This window comes from Oratosquilla oratoria, chromosome 27 (genome assembly GCF_046742065.1).
Source record: "Oratosquilla oratoria isolate Oo_2021 chromosome 27, ASM4674206v1, whole genome shotgun sequence".
Lineage (NCBI taxonomy): Eukaryota > Metazoa > Arthropoda > Malacostraca > Stomatopoda > Squillidae > Oratosquilla > Oratosquilla oratoria.
The window spans coordinates 2792074-2808972 of NC_134803.1; the positions used below are offsets into that span (position 1 = coordinate 2792074).

At 39.0% G+C, this 16899-nt stretch overlaps 1 protein-coding gene across 4 annotated transcripts in view; it reads left to right on the top strand.

Moving 5' to 3' along the window:
* The window catches only part of LOC143039860 (uncharacterized), a 143062-nt gene that overhangs the window by 63310 nt on the left and 62853 nt on the right, over nt 1–16899 (top strand). For all 4 annotated transcript variants that reach the window (XR_012967669.1, XM_076210122.1, XM_076210125.1 and 1 more), the window contains one exon: nt 8756–8871. Coding sequence is in view for 3 of the 4 variants with exons in the window: in XM_076210122.1 (XP_076066237.1) it covers nt 8756–8871 (116 nt within the window). In the remaining variant the exon portion in view is untranslated. The remainder of the gene's footprint in view (nt 1–8755; nt 8872–16899) is intronic.

Consider the following 16899-nt stretch of genomic DNA (forward strand, 5'->3'; position numbering starts at 1 on the left):
GCAAGCTTGTATGTCAACCGGACCGTGAGATCGCCGATTGTACCCAGATCATCAGGGAGCAAAGACGGACGAACACGGTTACGATTGTTCATACGGGAAGTAACGATGTGGGTAGGGTGATATCTGAGGAACTTGTTCCGAATTACAAGGTCCTCCTTCAGGAGATGAGGCAACGTGGGAGCTGTCACGTAGTCTGTGGGATCCTCCCAAGGATATACGCAGGCTCGTGTTGGAACAGTAGAGTCATGGGGATCAATGAGAGGGTATCACGATTGTGCACGCAACTGGGATACCACATTCTTGATCCTTGGTATCTCTTTTCCAGGCGCAATGACCTTTACGCTTCTGATGGGATCCACCTTACCCGCAGAGGCAAAGATGTTCTTACAAACCTCATTGTGGGAGTTTGTAATGAACTAGTTCCTTTTTTTGGGGTAGAAACTCAAAGGGAAGGGGAAATAGAGTGTACTGGGGAAAACTGGGTATAGCAATAATGTAGAACATTATGTCATTATAGGAGAAAATATAATTTGAAGATATAAAGTCGGTAGAGGACGAAATATTACATTAGAATGTAATGTCAAAGGACAAAATATCACGATTTGATGTAATGATAGTGTAGGACAAAAGATCACGATGGGATGTAATGATAGTGGAGGACAAAATATCAAGATGGGATATAATGATAGTGGAGGACAAAATATCACGGTAGGATATGATGTCAGTGGATTACAAAATATAATTTTAGGAAAGGATGCCTGACAGAATGTCAGTGAAGGACAAATTATCACGATGGGATGTAATGACAGTGGAGGACAAAATATGACGATGGGCTGTAATGATAGTGGAGGACAAAGTATCATGGTAGGATATAATGTCACTGGAAGACAAAATATCACAGTAGGATATAATGTTACTGGAGGACAAAATATAGTTTTAGGAAGGGATGCCAAACAGAATGTCAATGAACGACGGGAGGCCGGTGTGAAACGCGGTGACGGAGGGGGGCAAAATGTACAAAAGAGATCGGATGATCGTGAGCGACCAGATGTCCGGGATGGGGGAAATGTTAATGAGTCGTTGAATGTCAGTGAAGGACCAAATATCAATATAGAGCAAGGTGTCAATAAAGAACAAAATTATAATGTAAGGCATAATATTGAAACCCAAAACATATCAAAAAGACATAATCATGGGTTTCTTAAAACCATGTACTTTAATACTCGTAGTATTAGGAAAATTCCAAGAAATACAGGCGTATGTCAAAAGCGAAAATCTCGATATGATAGGAATAACCGAGACATGGTTAAATGGTACAGAGTTCGAAGCTGAATTTAATATTGCGGGATTTAAACACTTTCATCAGGATAATAGAAACCACAAGAAAGGTGGGGGTGTTCTGTTGTACGTTAAAAATAATGTCCATGCTTATGTTTTAGAGAAACTAAAACAGAATGCATATGATTTGTGGATAGAATTAACCCAAACAAATGGACAAAAAATGAATGTAGGTGTGACATATACGCCAAAGACATTATCATTAGTAAACAACAAAATGTTGTTTCATGAACTGTCTAGTTTATGCAACTGGGACTTATTGATAATGGGTGATTTTAATTTTACTGACATTGATTGGATGACCCTTGAACATGACCATATAGGTAGTTGCTTGATTGATTTTCTCTGTGACAATTACTTAGTTCAGCATGTAAAAAAGCCCACAAGACATGGAAACTTACTCGATCTATTGATCACTAGCCGCGAAAGCATGATAACCGATGTAGAAGTCGGTGAAACTGTTGCAAATAACGATCACAACTTAGATCCAATTACTAAAAAGATTTAGAATCTTGTGTTTCTAAAATACCCGATTTCAGTAAAGCTCAGTTCATAGGACTACGTCAGGAGCTTCAGCTTACAGATTGGGAGGCAAAATTAAGCGAAAGACCTGTAGATCAGATGTGGGAAATGTTTCAAAATACGCTTACTAAAATGATTCATACTTCCCTCTAAAGAACAGACGTCCCCCAAATCATGCTCGCCTAAAATGGCTTGACAAAAAAAAAAAAAAAAAAAAAAAAAAAAAAAAAAAAAAAAAAAAAAAAAAAAAATGGTATTGCTAAAAATAGACAGGCTTATAAGAAATATAAGTGCTCGGGTAGCATCTGCTGACTATCAAAGTTATGTATTAATACAGAGAGATTTAAAAAAGACTATAAAAAACGAAAACGATACAAAATGAATATCGCTGATAAATCCAAAGAGAATCCCAAAGAATTCTATAGTTACATTAGAGACAGAAAGGTATTAGTAATCACATTGGTCCACTATTATCTGCTGTCGATCAACTTGAATATTCAAATGAAGGAATGTGTGATATTTTAAACATTTTAGTTCAGTATTCGTAAACGAAACACCTCAAAGTGAACTCCGAACTGAAACCTGTGAAAAGTCTAGGGTAAACTTACTACGGTAAATATAATGAAAGAAAAAATTAAAAGGTGTATAGAGAAACTCATAGTTAATAAAACACCAGGATCTGACGGTTGGCACCCAAGAATCTTAAAGGAAATGAAAAATGAGATTGTTGTTCCATTAGAAATTGTTTTCAAGAAATCCATCATATCCGGAGATGTCCCAAGAGAATGGAAGCTAGCTAACATTACTCCCATATTCAAAAAAGGTGACAAAAAGAATCCATATAACTACAGGCCTATAAGTTTGATTTCAATCGTAGGAAAAATGATGGAAACTATCATCAGAGATGCTATCGAACATCATTTAGAAAGTAACTGTTTGATAAATGATAGCCAGCATGATTTCAGACGAAAATGTTCTTGCGTGACTAACTTACTCGAATTCTACAACACAGTTATCTCGAATTATGACAAAAGAAACAATATAGATTTAATATATCTAGACTTTGCAAAAGCTTTTGATACCGTCCCCCACGAAAGACTACTTAGTAAATTAGCTTCAAACGGAATAAGTGGTAGTCTATTAAGTTGGACTAGTAATTGGTTGAATGATCGAAAACATATATTCAAGAAGATTTAGATAAATTACAGCAATGGTCTGAAAAGTGACTAATGAAAACACAAGTAAATGCAAGGAATGCTTATAGGTGAAAATGACAGTAAGTACGATTACAAGTTATTTGAAAATTCGTTAACAAAAGTGGATTGTGAAAAGAATAGTAACGATCTCAAATCATCTAAGCAGTGTATTTCAGCCTCTGAGAAAGCAGAAAAGATTCTAGGGCTGATTGCGCGATCTTTTGACTTTAAAAGTCCATCACTCATTAACAAGCTATAATAAATCGTTTGTTCGTCCACATTTGGAATATGCTATTTCCATATGGTCACCGAATCTCTTTAAAGACATTGACAGATTGGAAAAAGTACAACGGCGAGCCACAAAACTGATTCCAAATATCAAAAACAAATCAAACGAAAATCGACTAAAACATATAAATCTGCTTTCCTTAAAAAAATGCGTACACTCCGAAGTGACTTGATACAGGTCTTTAAGATTTTAAAGGGAATTGAAAAAATTTAAATTCAAAATTTTCACACTGAATGAGAATCCGACAAGAAACAATGGTCCCAAACTGTCTGGAAATAGATTTAATTTGGAAGTGGGTAGAAACAACTTCGCCAACCGTGTAGTTAATGAATGGAATAAACTTCCTGCAGAGGCAGTGCAATGTAGCTCAGTTCGAAGCTTTAAGAATCATTTAGATAAACGCTTAAGCAAGATGCTGTAATGACAATAATTTATTTTATATTATTCATTTTTGTTATCATTTGGCTGTTTATTATTATTTGCTTGATTCTCATTAATTATTAGTCATATGTCAATTTACTATTATTTACTATTTACTTGTTTGTTTATTATTTAACTATATTTATGCATTTATATATGTATTTTGTTTATTATTTACATTACTATAGCTTTATTTATTTATTTATCTATCGACATGCTCCGCCTTTGTAATCCTTTGTAATGATTCAAGCTAGCATTAACAGTTTCACTAACAGGTCAATATCGGAATAACATCCTTTTGTCCTCTCTGGCTCAGACAAACTTCTCCCATTTACAATTTCAATGATTATATCAAGGCCAAAGTAACAAATTTCTACAATATTTTCAAAAGAATACATAATACTATTCATCTGCCTAAGGATGAAATGGTCCGCCTGTATAACAAATCAGCCAGAGCTTATACCTTTGAACTTGCAGACATTGTTTACACTCTCAGCCATACCCCCACCTCGAAGCTCTCCCCTAAATTCTCTGGACACTATCGTATCATTGGACAGGAGTCATATAAAGACAAAACACTCATGTTGCACGATCTTACAGAGACCGTATTGCACAATTATCATATCAAAGGTCCCCATTGCCTCAACATAGAAAATGTTCCTTCATCATGTCATTCTATCCCAACAATAGAGGACCGTGACCTATCCTCTACATTGCTTCCTCCTATTCATTCCTCCCCTTACAACCTTCGCAGTCGAGTCATAGCTTCATAAGATTACATTTTGCCTAGGTGAACGGGAATAATATCTACTTCCACTTGTTCTTAAAATTTGGTCAATTTTATTTTAACCATTAGCTCAAACACTATGTGTATTTATCCTTATGCCCAAAATTCTTGTATCATTTCTTACCTTTGAGAACCTCACTGTGGTTAGTGAGTGGTAGCTTAGGCGAGCATCTGTTGCAAGATGACTGAATGAAATATTCAGTTCCTTATATGTCCAGCGTGCACACGCGCATACGCACGCATTTTAGCTATAGGACGTCAGATCACGACCTCTCCAGAAACTCCCGCGGGACCCCCTATTGTGTCGGACCTCACCCACGGACATTTGGTTGAACGCGAAAGGACGCGTTCTCCATTGCCAACTGCAAGTCGTCATACAACCGATATGATTTTTACTATGTGCATCACTGCTTGTATATAAAAAACTATGAATACTGCTTGTCCATACTCACTTCGTGTATTGTATATTGTAGAAGGAAATTAAACAGTAGATAGTAGAAAGTAAATTATACGTAACATAATTTGGCAACAATCACCATTTGAATATCGTTTGTAAAATTGTACCATTGACAACCGTCAGTGTTTTCCTCGTGTACTGATTTGAGATGTAGATCAGTCGAGTCACGGAGATATTAAAGAGAATAAACCACAGCTTCGTTTGTCTCAACGCCTCCAAAACCAATGTAGACAACAAAAAATCTTGATGTTTCTTTCTGTGTGTGTGTGTATATATATATATATACATATATATATATATATATATATATATATATATATATATATATATATATATCTTGATAGCGTATTGGTTTAAGTCACTGTAACTTTGTTACGGGTTAGCTTAGTTCGAATCCTCGGCTCGTCCACGTTTCAATTTCCAACGGATGCCTCCATCGAGTGATTCTTCAGTCTCGACTGCGGTGGCATGGAATTAAAAGGGATTTGTGGTTGAAAAAAAGATATTAATTTATCACTGGGAACCATTCAGTGTATATATATATATATATATATATATATATATATATATATATATATATATATATATATATATATATATATATATATGGTTATCTAAATTATACTGGGTGCTCACGCTCAGTTCTATACTGTACATAAATTTAGTCATAAGGAAAATAGATTTATGTGATTATAATCGTGTTGGCAACCGACACACATTTTCTTCGTCGCTCCCTACGTGGCGAGAGCCATACGACACTTGACTATGCTGCTCGTAAGACTTAGAAATAAAGAGAAGAACCCAAACGACGCCTTTATTTCAACGCCTCCAAACTAATGTAGAACAACACAAGTCTTTATTTATTATGATTGCGGAAAGCTTGACGGTATCCTTCGGTGGAGATGATATAGGCTGACAGGATGGCGTTTTTGACAGTTTTGTAGTCTGTGTTGTTTTCAATGTTATTACAAACTGTGAGAGTATTGCTTGATAGTTTAGGTTTTTATGAGCCATACACAGTCTGCTTCAGGAATCTCAAAATGTTAAACTGCAGATCTGAATTCTCGAAAGAATGCTTTAGGGCCATGATCAGGAAAATATTAAATTAATTTGACTTATTTAACCAAGTCAGAGCCAAGAGTTCAATTTAAGTTCAAGCTCATGATGCCTGTCTCTCTTGTATAGCTCTTTCTTTTCATTAACTCTCATATTCCATTTTTGTTTGGAGAGGTTTTCATTTCTTTCAGCCTGAAGCAAATACTGAGGGTTAATGTGTGTTAAGGCATGTCCAGACTATCGGGCAGCGCGGTTGTTGGACGAATTCTGCCGGGCCTGCCCGTGTTGTCCACACGACCGAATTGATGAATAACTGGGCGGGCGTGCCCGTCGATGCCAGTAGCGTGTAGAGTGCGGTACGACAAGCATGGGGCCTAGCATTGTCAAAAGAAAATATTGTACACCAGGATAATTGCTTGGTGTCTAAAGAAAAAGGAGACAAAGAAACGTGGGATGTGGGAGGGAAGCCTGCTGATGTGGGTTCATGATATTAACTTGCGTCTAGCAGGGTCTAAGCTCCAGCTACTGGGGGGGGGGGGAGGCACCGCCTTAGTGATTTCGCTCGACGAGCACTCGAGGCAATTCAATTTGACCGTTTGACCGTCAAATGTACCCGTTAATGGGCATGTCCGCCGACCAGGCCCGCTCGTCCGGACAGTCCTTTAGATGCATCCTACCTCGACGTAGAGATTTCTATTTCATCTGTATCTCGTAAGTGGGTCAAAATAACCAGATGTAACTTATAATAACTTATGGTATATTAAATGAGAAATGATAGTTTTTATACTTCCCAAAGTCAATAATAGCTAAATGAATTACACAAAATCTTTCGATTTTTATTGATTGAATTTTTAAATCACTGATCCTATCACAAACCGTAGTCTGCTTCAGCCATTCTCCCAAAGCCTACCCATAGCGCTATCTACTCCGCAGTGACTTAATGAATTGTGTTTATTCTTCATGCATTGTTATTGTGTTTGATGATTGGTGATCGTGTTGAGTGCCGGAGGCTTTTTGATATATTTACGAATTGTGAAAATGAAGAAAGAACTGTTGAGGAAAATACACGATTGGGAGAAAAAGAATAAGACAATAGAGACAGAGGCGGGGGTTCTCGCAGCCTCAGAGGGATGCAGTCTGCATCAGCTGAGTTAAATGCCTTATTGAAGTAGACATAAACAATGAAGAGCTTCTGTCGAGGTTCTAGTCAGCGTTCAACGCGAACACGAAGAATGAGAATCCGACCAGTTCTGGGATTCTTGGGCGTATGGCCTGGATGGTCAGATCGTAGGCTTAATGGTAGACCATCTCGTATTGATACAGGGAGCGTGTGACCAAATACCTTACCGGAGATAGGAGCTACGTATGTGTACATCATTGGAGTCGTGTCGATTTTCCTTGTCCTTTTGGACCAAGATGATGAGACCATACCTTCAATCTGCAGGGAAGATGTCAATGCACCACACGGCAAAAGACACATCTACTTCGGTTGGTTGTAGCCTCCCCCCCAAAAAAAAAAAAAGAGAAAAAAAAATCAGTGCCACACTCTCTTTCCCATTGCTGTCTCCAATTCAATCAGGATAGAAAAAAAGGGGGATTTCGAAAATGGACACACCAACACCTCAGATGGCTCATCCCATATGTGGGAGATCCATCATCACCATCTTATTGAATTCTGCCCATCATGATCTGGCCTTATCCGCGTCTATCACCATACGGTCAACTGCCACCTGAATAGAATCTAATAATGAACCTTGTTGGGGATCCTAATGGGCGTCAGGGTGGTGTGTCAGGTGTACAGACGCTTAGGTGCATTGCAGACAGGGCGAGAATCGTTTCCAAGGAAAGGGAACTGTGTCCTCTTCACAATGCTTTTGACAGAACTCTCTGAATCATCTGACTGTGAACGGTCTCTCGTGCAGCGTTTCAAGTTCTTTGTACAGAGAACAATTGTGTTTTTAGATGCCACGATAAGAGTTTGTGTTGTCTCTTCCACTGGCTTTGAGTTGGGTTTCGTTCCAAACAAATTTCTTTATGCCGACAATATTTAGTTTTTAGTTTTTGCCATGTGGCTCTTATTTTTTAAATTATTTATTTAGGTTTTATGTATCTCTTGTGACCTACGTAGTGATTTTCCAGGAAGAAATCACTATATCCACCGGGAATCAACTCTGTTAAGGTGCTCAACGTTTTCCCATTACCTAAAAGCTACATTCAGCTTTCGCGATTCTCTCCTACCTCAATTATCTATCATTCATCATCTTTATGTATATTATGCCAATATTTTGTGATAAAGCTAAAATGTGTCAGACTTTCACGGGGAAAAATATGCCTCGACTTTGAAGTGGAGAATCGTAACTGTTTTGATACAATGAGATACAATGATAAAGCATGCCGACAGATCTTACGGTCCAAGAAAATAAATAAATAGGCAAATAGATAAATAAATAAATGAATAAATAGATGAATGAAATAAATAAATTAATAAATAGATGAATGAAATGAATAAATAAAATGAATACATAAATTAATAAGTAAATAAGTAAAGAAAAATTAATAGATAAAAAGAACATATAAGTAGAGACATAATAAACAAACAAAAATGAAAATAATATAATATTTTGCTCAATTTGTTATTTAAGTGAATTTTAAAACTTCAAACTGTACTAGTCTCGTCTCGGGTCTTTCAGGTGAGTACATCCTGATGGTCTCCGAAGCTGAAGACATGACGTCCTCAACCGTCCACATTCACCGCGCGCCTGACGACCCCATTTGCAAATTCGATGTTGAGGGAAGAGTTTCCAAGGTAATTATAGTTCTTGACCTTGTTCGCTCCTTGCCCCCTTGTCATCATATCTCAGAAAGTCCCCCTTCACACTTTTTACAAATGTGTATTACTCAAAAGGTGAAATATTTATTGTGATGGTTAATCTAATCTGAAAAGTTTCCAAGGTGATTGTAGGCCTGCACCAAATTTCAGTGTCTTCCCCTTATTTACGAGTCCATCTTGTGTCATTTCCTATAGTCTAAAAATGTGGATCTAAACTTCTCTCCGCCTTCAGACCCTAAAATCTTCCCTCTACCTCGTATATCGTATTGAATGCTCACCACCACTTCTATTATTACTATTACTGGTTATTATTGTTCGCTTTGTTGTCATTGTTGGTACGATGATTATTATTGTTGTTTTGCTGTTGTTCATCTTGTTACTGCTATCAATATCATCGCCAATATTTTTAAACTCGAAGACTACTCCAAGAGGGGATCTATTAAGAGAGAGAGATTAGGGAGGACATAACAAAACGTACTCACACACACCCTCATGTGAACACGCACAAAGACATAAATACTCTCCTGTCCACATCCTAACCCCCCCATGCACTATATCTTCCACCCCCCACGCTATATCTCACCTCACATGCACTATATACCCCCCAAGACACTACAAATACCTTCCCATCGATTCTTCCTCCTACACACACACACACACACACACACACACACACACACACACACACACACACACACACACACACACACACACACACACACACACACACACACACACACACACACGTCGGTCGAAGTGACAGCGAATTAAGTTTGGAACTCCAAGAAAAATTCAGGTTTTATCGATCTCAACAACGAGGGAGTACCTTTGTTGTATTAGTAGGGAAGGGGAAAACTCGTGGTGTAGTGGGAAGGTGAAGAAAAAGGAGAAAGAGAGGGATTACTGAGGAAAATGGAAGGGAATGAGGAAGGGGACGAACGGGCCCCGGATGTTAGAAGGGGTGTAAACAAAAGGGGTGCAGAACACACAGACGAGGAAGAACAAGGAAGCAGAGGTATCAAAAACAGAAATATAGATTATAGCAGCTTAATGGAAAGAGAAGATAACTGCTTTTATGGATTTAATGAGGGAAGAGGTGGCAACCTACCCCGAGTAGAAAAAAAAAAAAAAAAAAGCATGGGAGGTTATGTTTAACCAATTAACACTAGTTACCCAAAGAGTTGATAAACTGGAAGAACTAAAGAAGAAGAATCAAAACCTAACTAAAGAAATAGATTTAAAAAGACAGTTAAAGTAAAAGATGAGAATGAGGAATTAAAGAGTAATAATAAAGAGAATAAAGAGTCCATAGCAAAAGAAGCACAGGGTTGGAGAAAAGTCCAAAAGAATAAGAAAAAATTATTTAGAGATATAGTGACACAACAGATGAAAGAACAAACTAAGGACACATTTATTAAAGTGATGAGAGAGAAGGAGAATATAGTAAGAGACTTAGCGGACAAAAATTAATGTATAGTTATATTAGAGATGGAAGAGAAGTATAATCCAAATAGGACCACAAGAGTAAAAGAGAAGGAAAAGATAAACAATATATTAGGAGTAGTTCAAGAGGATGGACAAGAAACAGGGAAAGAAATTGAAGAAATATGTAGGATAGGGGAATACAATACAGATAAGACTAGACCAATTAGGATAAAATTCAGGTCACAAACGACAGTAGAAAATATCTTAGCAAAAACAGGGAAACTAGCAGACAGTGAGCAATATAAGCAGGTATGGATAAAAAGAGAAATGAATAAAGAGGAAAGAGAGGATGAGAAAACAAAAAGACTAGAAGCTAAGGGAAAAAAAACGAAAAAAGAACAGAGTCAGAAAAAGAGACATTTTATTGGAGAGTAGTGAATATGAAAGTAAGGAAATGGTTCATAGCAGAAAAAAAAACCGGAAAGGAAACAGAAAACACGATGGAAGTAGCAGAAAATTAAAAGTGTCTTACACAAACATAGATGGCTTAATAACAGGCTTGAACGAACTGAATGATTACCTGATGGAAAAAGAACCGGACATAATGGGAATTGTAGAGACAAAATTGAAAGGTCCACTACCACTCAACAGTGTAGGACATGGTGCATATAATTATTGGATTAAAAACATAGAGGCAAAACAAGGGGGTGGATTTATGTTCCTGACTAAGAAGGATATAAATGTGAGGAATGTCACATATGGAAATATAGAGTAGAGATGATTAGGATGGAAGTAGAGGACAGTGATGGGAAGAGCAGGAAGTTTGTAGTAAATTATGTGCCTCCTAAAATGGCCTCGTGGGAAGAGAGGGAACACAAAAATATGTTAGAAGACACAAGGATAACACTAAATAAAATAATGGAAGATGGAGGAAGAATAGTTATAATGGGTGACTTTAATTGTAAAGAAATTTGCTGGGAAGAGATGACAATGAAGGGTGGAGACGACCTATGGGGAAATGTACTACTTGATATGATTATAGAACATACAATGACGCAATGGATACAAGAGAATACTAGGTATAGAAATGAGGAAGACCCATCGAGACTGGACCTAATAATCACATCAGAACCCGAAATAGTGGACAAGATTGAATATAAGACGTCAATTAGTAAAAGTGACCACATATTGGTTGAACTGAAACTAAATGAGGAAAAATACACGGAAAAAATGAACAATATAGAAAGGGAAGATGGATGTATGGAGAAACAAATTTTGATCAAATAAGATAATTCTTTCAAAAAGCAGACTGGGAAAGGATACACAAGGAGGAAACAACAGTAGAAGAGAAATGAGTGGAAGGAGTGGAAATGTTCCAAGATAAAAAAAAGAAAAAGAATATGTGAAGTGTTGGTACAGCAAAAGATGTAGGGAGTTAAAAGACAAAAGGGATAAAGCTTGGATAAAATGGAAAAAAATACAAAAGACCTGAAAAATGGAAAATATATACTAGTTATAGAAATGAATATGTACAAGTGTTCAGATAAGAAAAGAGAAAATACGAAAAAAGATGTCATAGAAAAATGTAAAGTCCAACCAAAACTATTTTACAGATTTGTAAACAACAAACTGGAAAACAAACAAGAATTAGAGAAACTACGAGAAACTACTCTAATGTTTTTTTGTACTTCCTACTTTCTCTGCCGATTCCCTAATGATATTAAATAAATTCAAATTAATATCTTCCACGGTGTCCTCGTTAGTTCTAGAGCTTCGAATCTATTTTTAATTTCTAACTGAAATTTCTTATTATCCTTAAACTTCGCAAGGCTGATTTTATATATATATATATATGTCTGGATTCGGCTTATGATGGGCTAGCTCACAAATACTGTTAATCCTCGTTTTTTAAGAATAACTTTTACAAAAACACTGAATAGTTCTATCCTGTGATTTTCCTTTCAGTAACATTCATATGAATGTAAAGGCTTAAAATCTTGGAGTCTGCTAAGTGAGCTTTGATTGGGTATGATAGAGCTCTTGTAAACTATAGTATACAACAACAACAGCAGCAGCAACAACAGGTCTACATCCGGAAACGCTCACCAACCAATTTTTTTAAATTATTTATTTATTTTTGGTAGCGCTAGATACTGATACTCAACTGAGGTGACGTTACTCTAACACTATTGACACTATCTTCCATGCAATGAGAATGCTTTGCAATATCTTCCTGTCTCCGATGAGCGGTTTCAATGCGTTGACAGAGACTGAATCGGTACAAGTGCCGCCGACTGAACATCCCTTAGAGTTCGTCGGTCGGTTAGCCGGTCTATCGGTCGGTCATCTTTTCCTCACTTGCTGCGGAACAAAGATGGTTGAGGAAAAATATTGTGAGCGCTTATTGCTTGATGGAACCTTTGATATAGCTGTTTTTTCGGTTGTTGTTATTTTTTTTTCAAACTTTGGAGTGGAGTTTAGGTGTAGGGAATTGGTGGCGGGGGGGGGGATGGTCGAGGGAAAATATTGTGAACACTTTTTGCTTGCTGGAAACTTTAATATAACTGTTTTTTCGGTTGTCGTTAGATTATTTTTTCAAACTTTGGAGTGGAGTTTAGGGGTGGGGATATTGTGGGGGAAGGATTTATATAATCGAAATACTTTGTTAGTGTTTGGTGCAGTGCGGCGCAAGGATAAAAGTGCTGGTAAAATACAGAGGTCATCGGTACAGTAGAAATGGAGAACTCATGCCAGGAGCCGCTTAGCAGTGACCAGACCGTGGTCTTCACCTTTGCCCTTTGTGCTCGGATATCCAGGTCAAGAAGAGGTCACCGGAAAGACCAGTTGAACTCGAACGTGGGTCCGCGTCATACGGAAAGTGATCCGATACTCACCACACGTATTCATTTTCTCTGTCGTCAGGTGTTTTTTATTGTGGTGTGAAGGAGGGGGTGATAGACACCACTGGGGGAGGAAGCAAAAAATTGAGTGATGTATGAGGGAGAAAAGGAGAGAGGGAGAGGAAAGAGAAAGGAGAGAGGGAGGGAGGGAAGGAGAGGAGTAAAGTGGGAGTAATGAAGGAGAGGTAGAAAGAAGGTAGGTACGAGAGGATGGAGGCAGAGAAGGAGGGAAGGAAGGAAACTGAAGGGAAATGATATTGCAATAGAAAGGGAGCAAAATTGACGTGGGTATAGCGAGTGAGCCTAGGAGGGAATGGAGAAAAGAAAGTGGGAGTGAATTAGGGGAGGATATGATTGACGTAGTTTGAAGGAGGGATGGAAGGAGAGAGAGAGAGAGAGAGAGAGAGAGAGAGAGAGAGAGAGAGAGAGAGAGAGAGAGAGAGAGAGAGAGAGAGAGAGAGAGAGAGAGAAACTCGAGGAGAAAGAGGATGAATAGGGAAGGTAGTGAAGGAGGGATGGAGGACAAAGACTACCACTACCACCACCATTACTTCCACAACCATTATCACTACCACCGCAATCACTACCACCACAATTACTACCACCACTTCAGCTACTACCACCACCACCGTACGCGATTCTGCATAGATTGTGACGTACTCGCTACCTCTGCGGAAGCTGCAACCCACGTAGACAATGCGGCCGACTACCGTCATTGTCTTCTCAGATTCCTTTGTTCACCCTATTGCTAACCGGTGTCCTCTCTCTGACACACACACTGTCACTCTCACTCACACACTCACGGTCCTGTGGATGAAGTTTTCTTTTCCTAATCCCACCCCTGTCCTCCCTGGGATATTGTTATAATCGTACTTCACGATGCACCGGGAAATCTGTAATCTTCCCACACAGATTTTTTTTTCGACTTTCGTGCACAAATAAAGGTAATTAGAGGGACAGGAGAAAAGGTTCTATATACATATGAAGAAAAAAAAATAACAGGTGATTTTAATTAAGAGAATGGGAAACGGAACTCCGTACAAAAGGGAAGTGTTCTGGCCTTGGGATTTTGACGATTGAACAACTAAAAGAAAAAATATGTAGTGTCATTAAGATCATTTTACAGGCAGAAAAGTGTTCAAGCCTCTGGGTTTGACCAAAGTCTGAGTAGTGCAGTGATTATCACAAAAAACCGTATCAAGCGGATGGTTGAACAGTATTTACGAACAATACCAGTTTTCGATAACAAAATGGAAAGGTTTCTTGAACGTAAGTATGTAAGATTTTATGGTAGCAAACTTGGTACCTACAAAGTGAGAGAATTGCTCATACCTCAGGATGACCAGAATCTCAAATATCAAATTAAACATTTAGAGTAGACCGTATCGTCCGATAGCTGAATCACGGTAGTTGTAGAAGGAGATGTCTGTATGAAAATGAAAAGATAATTGTGTAATAAAGAGAGCTATTGCCAACGAATGATTTTTAGGGATACATATTGCATGGCGTCGTGGCTCAGGAGGGGTGGGCAGGAGACTTGGAGTTGGAGGCTGACAACATCTTTAACTGTGAGTTTTTTTTTTTTTTTTTTTTTTTTTTTGGGGGGGGGGGGGTATTTTTTAAAAAATAAAAACCAACAAAGCTAGAAAAGGAGTAGGAGGCTTCGTCGTAGGGACAGCAATTTTGAAAGACTAAGTGGTAGGTAAACTGAAATGAGTAGATGCAGTAGGAAAGTTAGAGATGAAATTAATTTCAGTAAGAGAAAAAAACTGACGTAGATGTTTGTGCGTGTAGTCGTATTTTTGTTTGCGATATCCTTATGTGTGTATGCTACGCAGGGAGGGTTGTTGTCTCTATGCGGGTTTACATTCAATGGGATATATAAAGAGCAAATCATACCCTGGTTCCAGCCGACGAAACACACTTTCTGAAGTAGCGGAGGCATTTTGCTGGCGAGAGGAGAACAGGTATGAGTATATATATATTCGCTTGAGATGTGAATGTATATTAGATATGCATATGAATATGTATACAAATATAAATAAAACTAAAAGTATAACCAGCGAGGACTGAACCCGGCACGTCTACTGAGAATCTGCTACCTTTCCTCACGCTTGCCGCTGGATACAGACGGACTCATGTCCGTGGTACTTAGACAAAACCCAGCACATCGTGGCACGTCTGATCACGATCAGTTAAAGCTGGGGATAAGGATACGTTGTAAATACGTGCGGCTGTACACGATATTCCGTATACATCGCCCGAGGGAGAGGCGCAGCTGACAAGTAGTCTGTACGATGTGGTCTAGGTGTGATGTGTCGTATCAGGTGTTTGTCTTTGGTGTGCAGTCTTTCTAGGTGTCTCGTTTAAATTTTGTGTTTGTGTTGGTTGAGTGGCCGGACGTTGGCATCTCGGTGTAGGGACTCACCAGTTCTGAAGTAGCTCCGTCGCGATCCCGTGATGAACATGACTGCGACATTCTGAATCTTCCCGGGGACCGGCACAGAATCGGTCTGACAAGGGCGAAGTACAATCGACGTTTGGTGGACAGTGTTGCAGTTTTGAAGCGTTTTAGTCTTCCCAGCACAGCCTTAGCTCTCGCTTCTTGTCTACGGAAGTGTGAGGTCCAGGTGAAGCAACTATCCAGTGTGCTACCCACCACACAGGCATGGTTTTTCACTGGGATGTTTGTATCATCTTAAGAGGAGTGCTCGTGATTATTCTGTTGGTGTTCTTGCAGCGGAAGTGTACAGATTTGCATTTCGACGCGCTGGTCTTAATGCACCACTGTTGTTCCCACGCGTGTGCCCCGTCTATTATTTTTTTTGCATTACGTGTAATGCTCCCTGCATTGTTTTGTGTATGCTAATGTGATTAGTGTCGTCCGCATACGAGAGAGAAAAAGCCTGGTTGCGTGGGTAAGCCGGCTCTGGCAGGTCATTCGTATATAGATTGTACAGAGTGGGTGCAAGGACTGACCCTTGCGGTACTCCAGCCTTTGGCACAAAAGGTCGGAACAGACAGCCCCGCCACTTTATTCTTATTGTCCTGTCGTCCAGGTAGTTGCAGAACAACCGTGTGAACGGCAGGGCAAAGTCGAAGTTGTAGTACAATTTGTACTTAAGGCCTTCATGCCAGACAGTATCGAATGCCTTCTCCACATCCTTACAAACCAAAATGGCCTTACCAGGACGATCGTCTGGCGGTCTTTGAACCAAACTGGTAGTCTCTCAGCACGTTCTCTGCCTCCAGGTACCCGGTCAGGTGGCGGCAGAAGACGTGCTCAAACACCTTACCAAAGTGCTCCAGAAGGGAGATTGGCCGGTAGGGAAGGTGGGCGGAGACGGGCTTCTGGGGTTTGGGAATGAAGATGGTATGGAAGACCTTGAAAAGCTGTGGGAAGTACTTGGAGGCTAGTGAGGTATTGCATAATGTCATGTGTGAGATTATGTTGTCTGGCATACGTTTGATAGCCGGCCATACCAGGAAATCGCCTGACTTGCTTTTTGGTAGTGGGAGGGGGAATCTTGTTCATGGCCTGAGTTTTAAGGTCCAGTGGTATCACCTTCGAGTCTCCAACTATAAACCCAAGATAAGAAAGCTGAGCTTTATCGAAATCGCTTTTGGAGAGGTTGATAGGTTGCGGTTTGCTCTCAGCAGGAAAGAACGTAAGTATTTG